Here is a 21,543-nt window from a genome sequence, read left to right on the forward strand (position 1 = left end):
GCTGCTACATTTACGTAGTCCCTTTTTAGTCATGAGTTAAGGAGAATCTGTGGGTAATTTTTTTTTTAGCCTTCATTTAGTTGTAAAGGGTCTCAGACATCCAAAGCAGCACAAAAGTAGTGTTGTTACTGCTGAAAACTCCACTGTAGGATCCCACTACAAAGTCATTCATCACTTAAGTATTCTCCTTAACAGAATGATATAGGAGTTGGGGTTTTTTGGAGGGATAAGGAATTTGGATTTTTGTTTTTATGAAAAACCTTTCCTAGAATAGTAAACTCTGACCCTGTGTTTAAGCAAAGGAGGTTTATATTTGGCAATGCATCAAATAAAATTGGGGACCATCAAACAGCCGACGTGGGCACTGAGTTTGACTGGTTATGATTGTGGTATAAGACTATCCTAGAACAAGCCCACAGCAGTGCTAGCAGTACAAGATCACAGAAATGTGTCTCAACTGCTTCAGTGCAAAGACAGCCAGCTTAATTTAAAACCTCAGCAATTATCTGATCACAGATCAATACACTGCTTGAGATTTTAGTTTTTTGAAAATCTTCATTAAAAAATATCTGTATCAATTATTTTCACTTATGATTACTGTTTGTATATATTTTCCATCTAGTCTACCCTAAAAAACTGGCACTGGAAGACTAAGCAGAAAAAGGTCACACCTGCTGTCAGTTTGACCCTTTATAAAGCAGCAGAAAGCAATGCGACAGTGAGCATCAGGTGGACTAGCAGTCAACACAGCAACAACAGCAAAAGGGACTGAGGCCAAAGGGAGCAAGTACACAGAAGTGGTCTCCAGCTTTCTCATGGGCAGCTGTACTACGAAAGTAACACAGTGCTGGGCACCGTCCTACTTGGCCCTCTGCGTCAACAAGCGCCAAACTTCCTGTGGCCAAGAGAAACAGCTAAGGCGGTCAGAAACAACACATCACCCACAGGCTGGGAAAGGCGGGGGGAGTCTTCTGGTAAGGCAGAGAAAGGGAGCAATCATTGAAAAGGCAGTTGTAGGCAGAGGAAACCACAACACATCACCCACAGGCTGGGAAAGGCAGGGAGAGTCTTCTGGTAAGGCAGAGAAAGGGAGCAATCATTGAAAAGGCAGTTGTAGGCAGAGGAAACCACAAATCCAACTCCCTTGAAACAGAGGGAGGTTTTGTTGCAGGGAAGAAACAACAAAGTGATTTGAAGACCGCCAGTAAAATGATCAGATGGTGTACTTAAAAATTAGAAGAAAAGGATGATTAGAAAATTAAAAATGGTCAGAGAAGCATTCAAGATGCAAATGAACAACATAAGGATGATGAAGAAGCAGAGAGATGACAAGCAATCTGAGGTCACCTGAAACGATGACACATGCAGAATAAACTACGGCAGAACCTCCCTCATGATAACTCAAAGAAGGGAGAGGCAGGCACACAGAGGTGAAACCAAACAGGTGATGAAAAATCCAGTAGCTGAGAGTTAGAAAGATGCTTTAAACCTGGATCTGGAAATTAGACAGCACACAAAGTGTGAAAGCAGAAGACAGAAGAAAGAATTTCTCAGTAAAATATAGTAGGTGATGATAGGAAAGCAGAAAGGTTTACATAGAGAAAAGTCAGCAGCAGCACAGTCTGTCCTGTACGAAGGCAAAGCAAGCAAGCTATTTGGCAGGCAACATGGCTATACTGCTAGAAAGTCTGCAAGCTCCCTGCATTTGCAGGTTTTCCCACAGTATCACGTTAATTCCTCCACCCTAGAGCCATTCAGGAGGCAAAACACAAGCAAACAAATTAACTGTGGGAGTTTGTCAAAATAATGTATTTTTTTTTAAATCAGGCAAAAACCTCTCTCACTACCATGTTAATTATAATATTCAGCAGATCATACTGAGAGAGCAAAAATCTTATACCTCGCATCTCTCTCAGAACAAGAAATTTCTCATTTTTATCTACAAAAAGGTGATTTACAAGGTTCCAAGTATCAGACAACCTCTTTCACCAACCAGCAGCATAAAGAATTTTTACTGTGGACTGTGTGTTAATTAAGTTACAATATGAACTACAAGTTTAACATTCAGCTCTTGCATGTTACAGAGAAGCAGAAAGTTAGAGAAAACAACTCTGCAAAGAAGTTAAAAAAGCAGAAATAGCTTTCCTTCCAGGAAGGACTTTTTAATTTTGATTTATTTAAGTACTGAATTACTGAGAAGAGATCCAATACAATTACAGTCCAGGCCAAAAAATGTGGCCTCTACTAAAACAGGTACATTTAGAAAAAGAAATAAATGCCTTCACACAGATATAACTGTCCTCATATTGCTGCTTAAATTCACAGAGAGCAGTTTCTTTTCCCTTGCCCTTCAACACACAGTTACCAATTCCCACCCACTTGTCCTGCAGCTTCTAGAATAAACAGGAATATTCTACCTCATTCATTAGCATTTCACTTATACTGGTTGAGCACTTGCAGCTCATTTACAGCAAAAACATCCATGAATCTCCTCGCTGAAAAATAGGCAGGATGGTTCCCAAACTGTTCTTAAACTCCAAAAGATTCTGAACACAGCTTTTGTCAACATCCCCCTAGTCTCTACTTCACTGAAAGTTTGAATCCAGGAGACCAGCAATTATAAGTATGGTACCCTAGGCTGAAGTCTTGCCATCCACCATTCTCCCAGGCATGGAAAAAGCAGCCAGACCTACCAGCGTCTTCTCACTATTCCTACCAGCTATCACTTCTAGAGGCTTTCCAGATGTCTATTCCTGTCTGCCTGTCTCAAGCTTTGTCTCTATTAACATAATTATTTTTAATCATGCAAATGGAAGTTGGAAAGGGCAGGAGTTGTTTACTTCCAAGCCCTTCTTTCCATAGATGGATCAGTAGAATTTGACAAGAGCAGCCCATTGCTTATATGGCAAGGTAAAATAAGCCAAATAAGCTGTTGCAATCTACTCTCCCCTCCTCTTTAGACACTTACACAGTGAACCAGTTCAGGGAGACAAAGCAAAACCTCCTCCTCACAAAACAGAATATGCATATGCATGTGTTTGTGTATGGAAATAAGGCAAGATTTGGTAGATCACACCCTTGAACCACCTCACTGTGCAACAAGCCTCAGAGAAAGGGACAGAATAGAAGCATGGAGCACCCCCTATTTAGTTTGGTTCAGCTCAATGCAAAGTCATCTCTTTGGTACAAAAGCAAATAAATACACTGAGGGAAAAAAGAGGTGTCTTCTGGCAAGTTTACAGTGGAAGAGAATGCACTTTTCTAATGAACTTTGGAAGTACAACAGCTGTTTAGAAGGACAGTCCCCCACCACCTCAAGAGCCAGGGGACCTCTTTCTAGCCAAAAAGTAACCTGCAACATGATCTTCTGCAATATGATCAGGCTTGACAGGCAATAAGCTACATAGCATGGATACAAGGTATGTGCTCTTGAAAATGAGAAGCAGGCATAAGAGCTCACAGAGTCCATGTATACCATATTGTGTAGCATTCTGGGCAAAATGCTGTAAAACCACAGAGTAAGAATGTGTACTTCCATTTTCAGAGGCACTGGCAAACTTGGCTTTTTGTAGGCTTCCACTGTTCTGTTCAGCAATCTATCATGAAGTTTACGTTCATTTTTGAGCAAGGTGATTTTTATTCTCTAGCTACATGCTATTTAGTGATTGATACATGCTAGATAGGATGATTGACAGATGATGCATTTATTTTACTATAGACAACAGTTTTCATCAGTGCAAATTACTATAAAATGACCAAGAGCAAACATAATTTATTTCCATGGAAAAGATTTTGTTGCCATTGAATTTAAGTACTTAAGAACAGATATAAGGTGCTGTCACAATGTATGACTCACCAGGTTTCTTCCCTAAGCTTCCCGTTTTTCCAGCTGCTCCAGGAGCCTTGAAATAGAAAGTAAGAGATAAGTTTAGCACTCTCATTTTCTTCTCCAGTATAAGAAAATTATTTACTATGCTTCACTTTAACACACTAAACAAGGACTTAAGTAAAAAACTCTCACAGGAAGATTCTCTTCTAAGAGAAGCCCTTAATATTTTAGATGGCAATTAATATATAGGAATAAATACCAAGCAGTGTATGGAAGTGGGTGACTAATTACATAAATGTGTAGACTTCTTTCCTGAACTTTTCTTCCTTTCATGGACTGCAAATACCAATGTAATTCCAAATTACAAAGCATTTGAATTGTAAATCTGCGTATCTACAAAATGTGAATTCTGTCAAGTTGAGTTAAAACAATAGTAGTTTTCAACTCTAAAAAATTGTTGGATTGCAAATATGCCTAAAAACTAACTGGACATAATTATTTCAATACTGTCCATATTATGGTTCTAAAATTTCTTATATGGCACATTAGCATAGCCAGTGTAGTCACTGCATCATTAAAGACGAGTCTTCTTGTGTTATGTGCTGCAGTAGTAAAAGCCCCACCACCGTTTTTGTGCCCAAGTGAGAGCACAGGACACTGAATAGCAAGGTGCTACCTATCTGTAGCTATTTCCTCTGAACCTAGATGGAGTGAGATGAGGGATGAACATCATCATCATCATTCAGGCCAAGAGATGTGCAAGAAAAGCCTTTGAACAGCCACAAGAAATCCAACAAGCAGTGAAATCAGTTCACTTCAGTTATGTATAGGAAAACAGTGATATTGAAAGATGAAATTTAACATTTAAGCTTTCATAATTTACAAACTCAAAGTTCTCTTCCTGGGGGAAATAAAAAATCTTTTCTCTTGAGGACACTGGTTATTTGGGAAAAGTTATCTTTATTTATTTTAATGCACTCACAGGTCTACTGACATACATGCAATTAGAGTATTCAAAACAGTGCATGGTCTCAACTCTGCCCCTTGCATGCCCCACTTCCTCAGTCATCTTTCAACCCTTTTAGTCACCATCTCTGTCTAGGACAGCTTCCCCCTGCCACCTAAATAATTACTTCAGTTTCTTCCCAGTACATTCCCAGTCTTATCTTCTGCAGTAAAAAGGTTTGATATGGACAACAGCAACACAACAAATCTAAACTGTACTTTGGTCAGAATTGTTGAAGAACCATAAATATCCTCTTGCCTTCAAGCATGGCTTACAACACTTCCTCTCAAGTCCCCTCAACTTCTCCTTTAGGATCCTCCTTACAAACTTGCAGCCTACATCAAATGACTGAAGGTTTTCACAGAACCCTAATTCCTCTATGGAAAAGAACAGTTTCATCCTCAATACTCTCCATATTAACTTCATGCTTTGAAAACTTGGGGATTGTGGCAGAAATTAATATAAGGAGCAACTAAAAAACTAGTCAAATGACTGAGAGAAGAGGGCCATTTAAAAAAATATCTATTGGTTTTGAATACCTCTGTAAAATAGATTATTAGATAGATCTTCAATCTGTCTTGAAGATTACATAGCTGCTCGAAGACATCCACATTTTTTAACATCTTTCAGAAAAGCTACTAAAGAAGCCTGATCTTTCAGACTGAACTACAGCACCTCACAACGCTGTGTTAATCAAGCCAACCCCATCTAATAACAGCAGAAAATCCAGCAGAGTTGGCATTGCCTATCTCACAAGCTGTAACTGGTATTGAAAGGCAAGAAGTGGAATGGGGAGATTTTTTTTTTTTTTTTTTTTTTAAATTTGGTCCCAAAACACCTTACATATATCTAGTATACCATGCTTCTCCTTGACATTTTGCAACTTAAATTTTGGGAAGGATTGTGAAAAGTGGATGCGTTAAGTCAAATGATACTTGGATACTGCTGTCTCAGTGCTACTTTCTTGCCATTGTAAAAGACTGATTATAGTTACTTTCTACAATGCCAGCAAATCTTCCTTTCTTCCCTACATTCCTTTCTTTCTCTTGAGTTCTCCACCCTTCTCTACAACCACTGTGACCTATATTAACAAAAAAAGTGAAACAGGAAAGCATCATGCAGAGATCAGATACAAAGACTAAGTTTAGGTCTGGGGACAAGGAGAAGGTGGTGCAGACAAAGTGACTGTGAGTCCATCGACAGTCCCAAGTAGGGAAGATTAAAAGGTGTGAAACCAAAGATGACAACTGGCACTGATATGGTAATATCAGGAATTAATTCTGCTTTGAAAAGTGTTTCTGGCAGAGAAACACCCTTCCACCTCCTCAATAAAGAACAAGTGTTTGGACCTTCAGAGAACACACTCCTTCAAAATATCACTTAGTCAGCATCCATGTTGCCAGATTAGGAGCATATGGACAGATAAAATAGGCTGTGACACTGCATCTTTACAGCTAACAGGTAACCATATAATTTGAAGAGAGAAGCTTCAAAATAACTTTGACCAGGCTAAGTCAGAATTCTATTTGAGGATTCTCTGAATCCTTGGTAAAAAAGCAGAAGAAATACATAGAGAAGTCCTGCAGTACTTCAATAAATAACTAAATTAATAAATAACGCATTTAAGATGGACCCAACTTCTGGCCCATTCAGTAGATGGAGAAGTATTTTCTACTCTTTCTGTTGAGAAACACGGTGGAGACAACTTACCCCATTCTATCTCCCTTTTGTACACCTGAAACACTAACTGCATTTGAGGATATTTTGTGACAAGTGATAAAGTCTCTTGAAACAGTACAGTAGAACTTGTTTTGTTAATTTAATAAGACACAGCAGTAGACTTGCCAATTGTGTTGTACAGTAAGACCCTTAGAATGCAGATTAAATAAATTCAGATTGTTATCATTTTCAGAACATGTATGCAAAGTTTCGTAGGTAGAGGCATCTAAATTTTTGTGTTTCCACATCCACCGTATGAGCTCCATACCTTATGCAGAGGTAGTTATCACCAGTTTCAGAGAAAGGCAGGGTAGCATAAAAACCTGTTACAGATCTGTATCCATCTACCTCAATCTAATGAAAACTCTGAGAATGAACCATGAACCAGTGTCATTGTTTATTTGAAGAACAAAGACTTTCACTCTGTTAATAAGTTGAAACTTTAAGGAACAGGAAATAGTTTAATTTAGCAACTGGAAGCAAATGGGTAGCCTGGGACTAGGTACAAAAGAACAGATTCAAAAACATTTCTTTTGATGTATAAACGATTGATATTTTGAGGCTTACAACCATTTCTACAAACTCTATGCTTGCTGTTGAAAGATCAGCTCCGCCTTACTTTTTCTTCAAGCCTAAGTCAATAGTGCAGAACACATTAATTTAATTTACTCTTTTAGTAACATTTTCCACAATCAGCCAGCTGTCCAAGCACAGCGGCACATCTGAAAGTTAACAGACAGCCACTATTGTGAAATCCTTTGTAAGAACTGGCTCTGTGAACAAGCTGAATAGCAAAACACTGTACGTGTAATGGCAATTATCCACTTGGAACAAGAAATATGTCCTGCAGGGCATATGAATCACTTTATGAAAATAAGCATCCCAGATATCTAAGATCTCCATGAGCTCTGTGCTTTTTCCTCCCTCCCTCATCAAGATTTTATCTGAAGATGTGATTTTCACCATCAAAAAGGGCAGTAAGGGCAGGTGGAGCACTTTTTGATGAACTGCACTTAGCTGTTTCAGCCCCAGACAAGCTGAGATCAGAGAAACATCAAAGTGACCTCTCTAATAAAAATAGTTTTCAGTAGTAAATGTCTATTTCTGAGTTCTCTACAAAGAACATTTGCCAATATGTGTGCCTGCCTCTCACCAGACAGGACAAGCATCCAGTCTTTAAAGGCACACAAAAGGCAGCTCTGCATATCTGAATATAAATTCCCAGGTTTTGAGACTAAACTCTGTTGAGAGTATCTTAAGGGAAAAACAAAAACAGTTCCTTCAAAAAGTTCAAAGGAAACTTAACATTAACTAACAAGAATGTAGCTGAGGTTAAGTACCTAATTAGCAACTATTACTATCTATCTATGAAACAGGCCCCACAGGGTTTTAGGAGGCTGACAGTGCAAGTTCCCACTCACCAACTACAATATGAACTTACAGGAAATATGAAGAGACTTAGGGCACACTTTCATCATCACAAGATAGTCCACAGGTTAGGCAATTATCTGTACACTTGTTCCTATACCTCCGTGGGGCAAGCCACCATCTTGTTTATATATGTGAAGAATTACTGTGAGGGCTGGACTATATAGTCTACATCCTGGACTGCAAAAAGGTGTGCTCTTCTTAACCAGGTAAATTCCCTGATGCAGACCCACAAACACCTCCACTGCCACAACTGAAGGGACATTGTGCCACTCAGAGGAGAATCAAGCTGCTAGACTTGGGGACAGAGAGTTCAGAATTTCTTGTCCAGACTCTCACTGAGCTCTGTTGTCCGGGTAAACCTATACCCTGCCTAACAGTACAACTTCCTACTGGAAAAAATTTACTCTAATTGTCAAAAAGACAAGCTAGCCTGCTGTGATGGGCTCCATAGTGCTACAGCTACAATGCTTCCACTAACTGAACCATGAAGTACTCCTCTTCTAGTTTGGGACGTGATCAAATTTTATCTGCTGCTCCGTAGTCACTAGATTTGATGCAACTGAAAGGTAGGAATGAGCATAGGCATATCCAAAACCATATACTAAACATAAGGTACAATGTTTCGCTTGCAAAATGAAGTATTTGACACAAAAGCCAGCTAAGAATGCAGTTCAAAACCAGCTCAAGCTAATCTAAGCCAAAGCTGAGGCAATCTTGCCTCCTTCACTACTCTCCTCCCATACTAATTCTGGTGCTGACATTTTTCTAACCCTTGCTGAGCTGATTCAGAGTACCATCTTAGAAGTATGTATTACTTCTGCTAGACTAGTTTTCTGCTCTGCTTAGTGTCCCGAACTGGTTTATTAGCAGGTCAGATGAAAGACAGTGGCAGCAAAAGTGTGGCAGGTAGGACCGTACCTGTGCTCACTTAAAATGGGTTACCTATGACCATTTTGTATGAGAAATAGTGTGGCCAGCAGGACTAGGGAAGTGATTGTCCCCCTGTACTTGGCACTGGTGAGGCTGCACCTCGAATACTGTGTTCAGTTTTGGGCCCCTCACTACAAGAAGGACACTGAGGTGCTGGAGTGCATCCAGAGGAGAGCAACAAAGCTAGTGATGGGTCTAGAAAGCAAGTCTTATGAGGAGCGGCTGAGGGAACTGGGGTTGTTTAGCCTGGAGAAAAGGAGGCTGAGGGGAGACCTTATTGGTCTCTACAACTACCTGAAAGGAGGTTGTAGCGAGGTGGGTGTCGGTCTCTTCTCCCAAGTAACAAGCAATAACACAAGAGGAAATGGCCTCAAGCTGCGTCAGGAGGTTTACATTGGATATTAGGGAAAATTTCTTCACTGAAAGGGTTGTCAGACATTGGAACAGGCCAATCAGGGAAATGGTTGAGTCACCATCCCTGGCGTTATTTAAAAGACATGTAGATGTGGCACTTAGGGACATGGTTTAGTGGTGGGCTTAGCAGTGTTAGGTTTACGGTTGGACTTGATGATCTTAAAGGTCTTTTCCAACCTAAATGATTTCATGAAATTATTCTGTGAAACTACAATCTTAATGTGCACAGAAAAGCCTACCTCACAACACAAAGGACCAACTAATCAAAATTGGGACAGGACTTCTCCAGTATAAGACTGATTAGTTCTCGAACTAGTAGTGCTAGAGATTGAAGAAATTCGTTACATGATGCAAAATATAGATGCGAAAAGTTTCTAAAATGCTTCTGAAAGCAATATCACAATACTATTTCTCCCAAGGACTGCAATACTAAATATCATTAACTACATTTTTTTTTTTAATCCTGTCTCAGAGGATGTTATCAAAATTTCTCTACTATCTAAAAATTTATTATATAAAGGCTTTCTACAGCTACATATGTCACTACAGGTTTTATTCTTTGGCTTTTCCACCAACAGAAATAATTTTAAGGAGTGACTTTGCTCAAGCTCTATATTGCAGACACAGTCTTTCACTGAGTTGTGTCACATACACACAGGATTCAAGACTTGTGGGAAAAGTCTTACCACCTAGATTTCTAAAAATCCAGTAATTTTTTACTTATTTATTTACTTTTAAGACCTCTATTATTCTTAGAGACATAAACAGGAACTCCTTCTTATCAAGAGATCAGTACTGTATTCAACTATGACTTTAAGCTAATTCCTACTAGTAGATGAATTATCCTCTCAAACAGATGAGGAATATAAATGAGAAAACATCTTTCTTTAGAATGCCTAAAAAGAAAGAAAAAAGATTTAATACGGACATGTTCTATCAGATTATTCCAGGATAAAAATCAAATGAAACAGAACCCCTATTATTCAGCTAAAAACTTTCAAATAAATATAGTAGTTAGCTAAGTTTTGTTGAGAAATTTGTTCCCCTTGATTGCAAGAAAATGATAACAGGGGAAAAAAAAAAGATAGTAGACTGAAATATTACTCTCTACGTCTTTTTTAAAAATAATGGCAGTAAGATACAGCTCAGTCATTAAAAACTCACCTGGGGAACAAAGTAGTCATAGCTATTCTGATTTGTCTCTACAAAACTGCCAAGTTAACTATTAACATATGCAAGATTCATTTTAATATACAATCCACAAAGTTATTTACGACATTATGTTGTAAAACACAGCTATTATTGTTTTTCCTTTCCAATCTCACAGTCAGTAAAACTGCAAAATATTTTTCCTTCCTTTATGATCCATTGACTTGCAACAATCACCACAACACCAAATAAAACATACCGCTCCCAGCTCAATTTTGTAACATTTCAGTATGTCTCTACCTCAGAATCTTTGAGTCTCACATAATTAGATGGGAAAACTCCTGATTTATCACCCAGTGTTCCTGTCCACCAGTCGCCATCTTTCTTTGTCACAAGAATCATATCACCTTGTTGAAAAGTTAGGTCTCCTTGTTCAGAACTCTCATAAGTATACATAGCAATATACTCTGTAAAAGGGAAATAATACAGAACATGGGAAAACACTTGATAAACTGCTCAATTATAATTTGCAAAACCTAACTAATATAATGTAGTCTATCCACGGGCTAGATAGAAGATAAATTTATTAATTACTATTCATAGAAACCTCAATATTTAATGCATAAAATTATATCTATCAGAACTAAATACAATCTATCAAAAGGCTGCTTCTGGGGGATTTTTTTTTTTTTAATAATTTGCTAGTATAATTAAAATGTACATAAATTATTAATCTATATCAGAAACTACTCTGAAAACATGTTTCCCAACGGTTTCTGTTTTGTGCCGATGACTAGAATTTTCAGTCTTGGGGTTGGAAAGTCTCAGTATCCAAATATCTATAGATACAGTCTTCATTTTACATATGCTGTTTGGCTCTCATATACAATGAATTCCTTCATTACTTGAAGCTTTGCATGAAGGGCACACATCTCATTGCATCTTATGCAACAGATGGCCGGGAAATGTTAAGACAAAGCCTGAATGTGTTCTGTTTTGTTAAAACACAGTCACCTACTTAGTATTCAAGTGCAAAAACACTAAAGTAGGCTGATGCTGAGAAATGCAATGCATAATTCAATCACAGAAGTACATGAAAAATTTTTACATAAATGATTACAAAGAAGATTTTCAGACAATTCCGTAACATTTTCTATACAATTTGACACATTGTTATTTAACTGAGCATTATCACACTATACATGGGCACAAAACAGATTTCTGAAGATTATATCCTCTGCTTCTAGGACCAGCTCTGAACCTAAGAGTAGTTCACAGTATTTCAGGAAGACTTTCATGCATATTTAACAAAAATATTCAAGTATTCCCAGTACAGCTGGCAATTTTTCTATTTGCCTGAACACTAAATCTGACCAAAAAGCTTAGCTCGGGGAAGTTCAGCAAGAATTCAAACCACAATTACTATCCTTAATGAAAGCTAGCACATGGTTTGTCTAACAACTGCAGCTGAAGAACACACCCATCTGTTTGTATGCACGTACACACAAACACACACATTAAATATCATAATGTATGCTATAAACATGGAATTTTTCTTAAATCCTTTAAATGTAATATAAGATGCTAAATGCCTGCTTTATTATTTCTTAAAAATACAGCTTTTTAAAAAATGTTTTATTAAAAAGTCGTGTTCCTGTTTAATGCAAACATATAACCTGAGATACCCCATACTTTACAAAAAAGACTTAGCATTTCCACAGTTGCTTTTCCTCAAATATATAGTGAGCAAGACTAGTTGTATGTAGAAATAATTGATTATCTCACTTTCCTTGTTACATGGATTTTTACCATTCCCTCCTTTTAATTTCTGTAGGGCTCATGCCAGCGGCAAATTAAATACATCGGTAACCAAAGAGACACTTTCACCTAAAATTGTATGTAGAATTGTAGTTAAAAAAAATTTAAGGTGTGCTGTAGAGATTATACACAAATGTTCATTTTTAACCAATATTTAGATTGATTTATTTACTCTGACTGTGATTTAAATTAACCTAGCTGACTGCACTGAAGTGGATTAACACAGTGTGTTAACACAGCTAGTGTGGAGACATTAACCTCCAGCTGAAGGGTGGTAACAGCCAGGAATGCAAGTCTTTTAAAACCCTTCAGAGGCCTGACAATTATCTGCCTGGGCCACAGGCTCCATCTTTAAAAATGAGGGGTAGCCTTGACCATAAGGAACACAACACTCTATAACTGATTGTTATTTCTTTAATTAAGAGCTTTAATGACACAGCTTTGGGTGAAACTGAAACATTTATTAATAATTCCTGACATCATGAAGTACATGCACAGATGTGCTTATTTGGCCCTGTGCAAAAACCCATTCCAGACCGGGAATTGTTATCAAAATATTTATACAAGAAACAGTACAAACTACAGCAGATATTTTAATGGCATGTGAAATTATTTCTTCTATATAAACAACATATATAAATTCTTACTATAATAATTTTAAATAATTCTAGAGGCAAATTGATTTGCACTTCAATTTTAACAGGCCTGATCTTAAAACACTAAGATCTGATTCTAAGCTTGTTTTTAGCAATAAGCAGACTTATTCTATTTAATTACATAGTAAAATACTATTAATGCCACTCAGTTTGAAATGCTTACCTTCACCTGACATAGTTGCTTTTGTTGCTGGTGATGCTACTCTTTTCAGACTAGCAGGACTTTCTGAAGAACCAGAATCCATGCTTTCGAAGAAAATAACGATTATTTAAGAAATTAAATCTCTTCAGAAAAATTATTATTATATTTAAAACTAAAAAATGCATATGCATCCATAAGCAATTCCCTACATTTTAAAAGAAGAGACAGTAAATGTGTACATTAAAGCTTTTAAGTATAGTGGCCAGTCATGGTTACATTTAGGTAACTGCCTTAAATGCACAAGTTTCTGCACCTCCTCTTCTCCCTCAGAAAAAAAATAAATATCTAAAATAATTCTCATTTTTATTACTAATGTTAATGTTGCCTTCACATTACACAGAACCAGAATTTGATTGACTCATCCTCCAAGAGTAATGATAAGTGATCAAGTTTTGAGATATACCTTCTTATTCTGAGGAAAGATAAGCTATGACCTAACATAGCTGTAATTCATAAAATCCAATACACTAACATTTTCATTGCAAGTCACATAAAATTAAGACCATTCATTAAGCTTTAGATCTTATGTTGGTGATGCATGACCAAAGGAGAACTGAGGTCAGTTTTCTGATTCCTCACACAGATTTCCAGGGTTGGAAGTCAAAACCCCCCAGAAAAGAGTCATATAAAACCAAGCATTTTTACAGAATAGATTCTAAACCTTAAAATTCAAGTGTGCAACTCTTCATACTTATTTAACTATTACAGTATAGAAGTAAAGTATGGTAAAAGCAAATAAAATACCTCGTTGACTTCCTAATGGGTCCTGAAATAAGCTTCACATATGATTTAGGAAACCACCCCTTTTGTCCTTGAACCTCTCCAAACCACCACATATCTTGCTGCTCCAAAACTGTGATGATATCATTTTTGTTGAAATTAAGGTGGTTGTCTTTTTTTGCTCTCCAAGGATACAAAGCCTGTGCTTGAAGCCCCTCCACTTTTTCGCCCTAATGCAATTTTAAAGAAAAAGAGAGAGAAGTCAGTCATGCACCACCTTTCATAAAGAAAGCTGCTTAAGGAATTATATTCTTACGCTACTTATGTAGCAACAAAATACACAGACTCTCCCTCAACTATATAAAGCAAAGTAAGTCAATTAAACTTACAAAGTAATACCAGAAACATTTACAGTCCTTCTACATTTCTATCTGTTAACACATAATCAATACAATGCAAGATCATCAGAGGTTTTGCTTAACAAGGTAAATAAAGTTTTATAATTAACATATACATATAAATCTTCATTAAGCTATTTTAGCAGGACTTAAACTTTATGGAAAATGATGCTTTGCTGCAAGTTATTCATTGTACATTCCAACTTTTTTCTTGCTCTAAGATACTAAGATATTTAGCATTTTTCAGAACACATTAGCTTACAAGTATGTTGTCCAGTTGAGGAAAAGGAAATGCCTTAACAGATGGACAGAATTCATTTTATGTGAAGCTTTGCCATTGCTATTCCACTTAACTACATAATCCACTTTGGAGTGAAGGTTATTGTTATGTGATTCAGGAAAGCCCCAAGGAAGTGACCCAAAACTGGAATCCTGCCAAAACATTAAAACTGGACCACCAAAGTCTAAAAAAGCCAGCACAGAATAGCAGAACAGAAACTGCTTCACGTTAAATTCTGCCACCTATTTTGCAAATGGGTGTACACTACCTGTTCATCACTCCAAATTGAAATAGCTTACCTATCTCAGGGGACCGTTTTAATGCATGGTCAATGTTTATACTTTGCTTTCCAAACATTTGTGCTGGGTCAGAACAGTTTTAAAGCATATAGGTGCTCACCTGACCCAAGACAGGAGAGGGAGATGATCCTGTAACAGTGGCAGGAGTGAAGGCTGATCGCTGCCGCAGCTGCCCTGCACTGGGAACAGTCAAAGACGGCTGAGCTGCCCAGGCATCCCAGTTATCAGTCTCTGGTTTCTCATTAGTGTTTGTTGGCCATCTGGAAAAAAGTGAATGATGTAATTCCTACCATTTTCAACTGAATAAAAACACTCATGCAGGAAAATTGTGCAGAAAAAAATTTCTACATTCTAAGTCAATTTCTTTTAATTGAATATTCCATGAGCATCATAACTGTCACGTGAAAGTAGTGCAATAAAACATAGGCTAACAATAAATTTAATCTTAAAAAGGCACTTTCTAAATACAATTGCTTGTCCTTGCTACTTAAGGCCAGCTGTTCCTGTAATTTAGTTTCATTTCTTAGCTATGCCCCAGTACAACAGAAGTTCAAGTAGTGCAGTCTGTAAGTCTATATTATACACAGTGGAAAGAAGTAACTTAAAAGAAAAAAAAAAAAATCATCATTCTCTTCAAAACTGGTTTGAAATCTTCATATCTGCACATCACTGACCTCTCGCATCCCTTTCCCTTATACATAATTTTGCTGCTTCTCATTCAAATCCCTACCTCTTTTCTCCTGCTTAAAATAATTTCCTACTGATTCCTTTCAACTCTTTACAGAGTTTTATGCAACCTCTTATCCTTTTTATGTTCTCTTGTCCTTTAAAATGCCTATTAAATCTCATAATTCACACCTCTGCCTCCAAATACTCACTTAAATGAACAAAATCCCCTGAACTCTAAGAGTGTAAACAAAGCACCTGTCTTAAACCGAAGTTTCCCTTGCCTGTTGCTTATGCTGTTAGTTGGAGTAATCAGTTGTTGTCCACCTAGATTGTAATAGTGTCCAAAGGCCACAACTATCTCTAACCCCTGTATCATGTCAAGGAGCGTATTAGTAGTATAAATGGTCTGGGACTCACTTTGTATTGAAACTGAGTATTAATTTTTATGAAAAGCGTGAAAGCATGCATTATCCACCTAGGGTAGAAACAGCTTTGTCAAAAGTATGATTTATTCAAAACAATAAAATTCAGTATGTGCCAGACATCTCCAGGAAGCTCAAGATTTAGTCTTACCAGAAAAATGACTGTAGTGAAACAGAAAAAGTTAAAATAACTGGAAAAACTACTGCAACCTATTTGATGAAAATTTTGAAATAGAACATTATGTGCTGTAATATTGCACTAAGATATTTAGATTTTAATTTATAGATACGTATTACATGATCAAAAGATAAGACAATTACTTACCCAACCCCATTTACATAGGGTTGATAATACTGCACAGAGCATTAAGCTGAGTTAACAAGACATCTAGGGAAGGGCACATGTTCTACTTGCATCAGTCTTATTAATGTTGTGATAAGGAATTAATAAATCATCTTTTCATGTTAACTCTCTCACTATCACTTTTTGTATAATCCAAGTTGGAAACCTTCCATGAGGATTGGTGCCAACTAATTTAAGAGAAGGAAGGTGAACACCTTGGGATTTCCACCATGTCACCATCCTCACTTAGGAACGTCTCCTATTTGTGATGTGTCCTTCTGCATTGCTCAGGTAGATACGATGTGAGCATGGTTAAAGTTCCACAAGGCTGTGATTTTAACTATTTACTATGGAAAAAATATCTTACTTCAAACAAGCTTGTTTTATTTTGCTATCTTTATACTCTGTGTTAACTGCCACCACAGTCAAATTGATTAAAAAGGACTCCACCATATTTAAGGAAATAATCACTGTCCAAACATACGTTGAACTGAAGTCTGCCCAGTTATTGGCAGTTGTAGTACACTCTGTAGAAGCAGGAGTTCCTAATGATGTAGTGGTTTCATGCACAGAAACTTTAGGTGCAGCAGCCACCTCAACTGCTGGCTTTACAGAAGCTGGAACTTCATTTTCAGGTATTTTCTCTGCATAGTTTGCAGGGAACCATCCAGTTTTCCCCTTCAATTCTCCACCAAGCCACCCTGGTTCTCCAGTCTGGCTTTCATCCACCTGTAGATGTATTAAGTTAGAAAGTTAAGAAACATAACATACAAATGGAATTTTTACTTACAACAAACCACCTTATCCACAGTAATCGACTTTCTCTAGTTACAGAGACATGACACCTTCATTACAAATACAAGTTCCACCTAGGTAGAATTTTGCTGTTATTTAATTTACCTTTGAAGGATTATGTTGACAGCTATTCCTGCTACGGTATATTAATAGATAAAGGGTCGTAATACTGCTTTGCAATTCTTTCTTTTTTTTTTCCCCACCCAAGCCAAAATCAAAAGGATTTCTTGGTGATGAGGTAAAAAAGTTTTATTTCAGTCCTAATGCATAAGCCAAGCATGGATTTTTAAACAGTTGCTTGAAAGTCTGCCACAGTACAGCAGGCTTGGGAGAAGTGAGTTCTAGACAAATCCCTTAAATCTTGATATTTCTGGTTTAACCAACACAAAATGCAGTTTTTAACAAGTTTTCCTTGATTTTATCTTGCAGAAAATACAACAAAAAACACAGTATATTAAAAACAACACCCATCGAACAATTCAAAACAAATCCACAGATTTGTTAATATATTTATACAAAACAATTCCATGGTAAGTTTTTATACGTAAACTTGCAGGCCTCTGTTTTCCCCTCACTCTGATATCTTTGCCAAGCCGTAAAGGACTGAATGAAACAGGGCTATTTTTGCAGCTGTATTTTAATTCCTACTTATTGATTATTATGATCATGTTAAGCTACGGTTCTGCAAATTTCACACTTTCCTGTTAACTTTTCTTAAACATTTCAACGGCATCCTGGCCTGTACCAGAAATAGTGTGGCCAGCAGGACTAGGGAAGTGATTGTCCCCCTGTACTCGGCACTGGTGAGGTTGCACCTCGAATACTGTGTTTGGTTTTGGGCCCCTCACTACAAGAAAGACAGTGAGGTGCTGGAGCGTGTCCAGAGAAGGGCGACAAAGCTGGTGAGGGGTCTGAAACACAAGTTTTCTGAGGAGCGGCTGAGGGAACTGGGGTTGTTCAGCCTGGAGAAAAGGAGGCTCAGGGGAGACCTTATCGCTCTCTACAACTACCTGAAAGGAGGTTGTAGAGAGGTGGGTGCTGGTCTCTTGTCCCAAGTGACAAGCGATACAACAAGAGGAAATGGCCTCAAGTTGTGCCAGGCGAGGTTTACATTGGATATTAGGAAAAATTTCTTCACTGAAAGGGTTGTCAGACTTTGGAACAGGCCAACCAGGGAGGTGGTTGAGTCACCATCCCTGCAGGTTTTTAAAAAACGTGTGGATGAGGTGCTTAGGGACATGGTTTAGTGGTGGACTTAGCAGTGTTAGGTTTACGGTTGGACTTGATGATCTTAAAGCTCTTTTCCAAACTAAACAATTCTATGATTCTGTATGAATAGGGTTTGCACCTTTGACATGTAAATAACACCTACTTTGTACAACAATCTGCTGTGCATAGCTGCAGATTCCCCAGCAATGGTCAAGTCAGCAGTAAAACCAGGCCAGTAATGAAAAGTCGTATGACCAACCCTACACAGTGACTGGTTTTTGGCAAGAATTTTTCTCATCTGTTTAGGCCAGTAGCAATCAGTATTTCAAGATACGTAAGAGTTTCAAACAACAGTGTAACTCAAGAGTTGACTGTGGCAGACAACAGTACAGCAGTCAGAGATGCTTGAATTTCTACTTCTAAATCACCTGACACTACTTCATAAAAGTCACAGAATCACAGAATCACTAAGGTTGGAAAAGTCCAACCAATGGGGAGAGATATAAAGTCCATTATCAGTGTGAGGGATTTGTTGATAACAGAATGCTTCATGAGCTAAGGAATAAGAAATAGTATCCTTTTCAGTCAAAGGAGTTTTCAGTATATGACATTATACAAAAATAGCATAGAGTAGTATCTCGAGCTAGATGCTTCTACAGTTGGAAACACACCTACGAATTCACTATTGATTTTAATAAAATATAATCCTATCAGCTGCTTGTTTGGAGAAAAAAAAATTAGTGGCAAAAAACCGGTGCAGTAGCGCAAACTAGTCACTCTAGACTAAAGGTGGGACCATTCTTTTGCCTAGAAGTGACTGAAACCAAAGCAGCAAAGCTTCTGCCTCTGATTGTCCCTGGACTACTCATTTGAGCTGCTGATAGATTGCTTTGCCTTAGGCCGGTTGTTGACTCTTTTGACTGCCTCCTATTGTAATTTATATCCCACACCCTTCTTTTGGTGCAAAACAATCCATTATTTCTGCTTTTTGTTGGGTCCATCTTCTGCTTCAGTCCCTATTAATTCACAGCAAACCCAGAAATAAATGGACTACATGCTTGACAGGTTCAATGTGGTTTTACTGCAGTGCAGAGCAGAATTTCCACTGCAGCACTGAATAGGATTGTTAAAAGCAGCAGTATTGAGTGATGGAAGGTCACAGCAGAGGGTGAATCTTGGGAGAGAGAGGGAGAAATGTATTATCAGCATCTGATGCCAAGTTGAATAATCTAAACAGTACTAATAGCTACAGTTTCTACTTGCATTCAACTAGTCAGGTAGTAACTAGAATCACTAACATACAAAAGAATCAGGACTGAAAAGCCAAAAATCTGTTATGGTGATGTTCTAAAAAGGGCATTTTTAAATGAATCACAGTCATACAGAAACCATTGTGATTTTTCAGGAAGAATGTTTTGTACAAGCAGAGAAAAAAAACTACCAAAGGGTTTTAAATACAAACCGATTTGTCTCTTTAGAAGACAGTTTTAAGTTAAAATAATACATAAAACAGCCTATTAGGATAGTCAAATTTATGCTTTTTCAATCCAATTAAGTTTTCTATGTACACTCATAAAAAGGCACTTTGAAGGATAATTTTTACTCTATAATTCATAAAAAATCTGGTTTCTCAGTTATTCATATAAAATGTAATTTGCATCTGGTTTTGTAGTACAGTACTGGAACTTTAAATAAATTCCTTTGAACCTTTTTAAAATTCATTTGTTCTAATTTCCTTATATTTTTACACCCACCAACCCCAAGTCCCTACAACAAACTATCCCAGATTATTTTTTTCCAAAATACAACCAGACTTTAAATGTACACCTGAATAGTGCATTATAGTGTGTGTGGTTTTATTTTTTATTTATTCAGCCATACTTTAGAGCTACGGCTTACAGCTACTTAGTTCCAGCAACTGAACACAAGTGACAGGAGTAACAGCAACACAACTCTTAGCAGCAAAAGCAATAGGTCGAGTTAGCATCTCTGTCAACAGAAGGGCTGGCTTTGCAAGTGGCCTACTCCACTTTGACCTGGCTTGCGTATCACCAGCAGTGCATGCACACAAAAAGAGAAGCCCTGTTTTACTGCAGATATTCACTCTACATATGAAGCCAAACTCTAACACTCTCACAAAAAGTATTTAAGTCAAAGCTAAACAGAGTATGATCATCTGTTTTGTTCAACTATCTATCCATTAAATGACCATTTTATTTCTATTCCACTCATAGGCTTTTGATCTAAATATTTTCAGACTACTGGAATTCCTGTTATAATGTTGAATATAAGCTCTGCAGGCCAGAGGCCATAGGCTGATTACACCTACACAGGATCTAACACAGCGAGGCTGTCTACGTGTCTAATACAAAAGAACATTCATTCTAACTCTCATGATCAATAACTAACAAAACTAATGAGAAACTATGATTATGAATTTGTTTTAGACCTTCCATGGAAGCTTCTTTATGAACTTCCTGTTTAACTTATGTTCTCCTGCTACAGCCACTACAGTTCAGTAATTCAATAATTCACCTGTATTTCACTGAATTATGCTTAAGTTTATTTAAATAAGATGTATTATATAAAATATTATCAGCAACAACAGAATCCATTCATTTACTTCAAGCTGGAGCCTAACAGCAGCAAATGCCAGAGGACTTGCTTTGTAAGAGAGCTACCCAACGGAAAAGAATTCCATACATTGTATACATATATTCATACACATAATAGAAACATAACTTCTTGAACAGACAGCCCTGAAAGAGGCATGGCTTTCTTGGCTCAGAATATTTGTTCCCAGACAAAAGCTTGGTTAAGTTATAGTTAGGATTATAAATCAATCTAGCTTATAGTGAAAGACATTTAAAGTACATAGAACAATAAGAAGCAGAGAAAGCAGAAATCCAAGTTAAGAGAAAATATAAAAATGCTGTAACTAAGAAGTGGAAGAATTGAAAAAAATACAGCCCACGCCCCTCACATTCTCTAAACCATTACACAAGATACATCAGTGCTACAGATAACTAACGTGTACTGGAAAGTCAGGCAGAAGAAAGCCCTCCTCAAATTTGCAAACATTTTTCCTTTCAGAATAAACCCTCATCCTTCTCCTGCATTTCCACCAAGACAGGTCTCAAGATTCATGCACAGCTTAAAAGTGCATTACACTGTTGTAAAAGCTATTTACGAACTACACATCTATTAAAGCCACAAGTCATTCTGACATAATGAATTCTGCAGTCCTGTTTACA

The 21,543-nt window shown here is 37.3% G+C and overlaps 1 protein-coding gene across 4 annotated transcripts in view; it reads right to left on the minus strand.

Moving 5' to 3' along the window:
* ITSN1 (intersectin 1) overlaps positions 1–21,543 on the minus strand; it is a 137,338-nt gene that overhangs the window by 29,806 nt on the left and 85,989 nt on the right. For all 4 annotated transcript variants that reach the window (XM_059820594.1, XM_059820581.1, XM_059820588.1 and 1 more), the window contains 6 exons: positions 16,770–17,014; positions 14,952–15,111; positions 13,899–14,104; positions 13,116–13,198; positions 10,779–10,945; positions 3,857–3,902 (listed from right to left, as the gene is read on the minus strand). In XM_059820594.1, coding sequence (XP_059676577.1) covers positions 3,857–3,902; positions 10,779–10,945; positions 13,116–13,198; positions 13,899–14,104; positions 14,952–15,111; positions 16,770–17,014 — 907 coding nt within the window. The remainder of the gene's footprint in view (positions 1–3,856; positions 3,903–10,778; positions 10,946–13,115; positions 13,199–13,898; positions 14,105–14,951; positions 15,112–16,769; positions 17,015–21,543) is intronic.

This window comes from Gavia stellata, chromosome 1, assembly GCF_030936135.1.
Source record: "Gavia stellata isolate bGavSte3 chromosome 1, bGavSte3.hap2, whole genome shotgun sequence".
Lineage (NCBI taxonomy): Eukaryota > Metazoa > Chordata > Aves > Gaviiformes > Gaviidae > Gavia > Gavia stellata.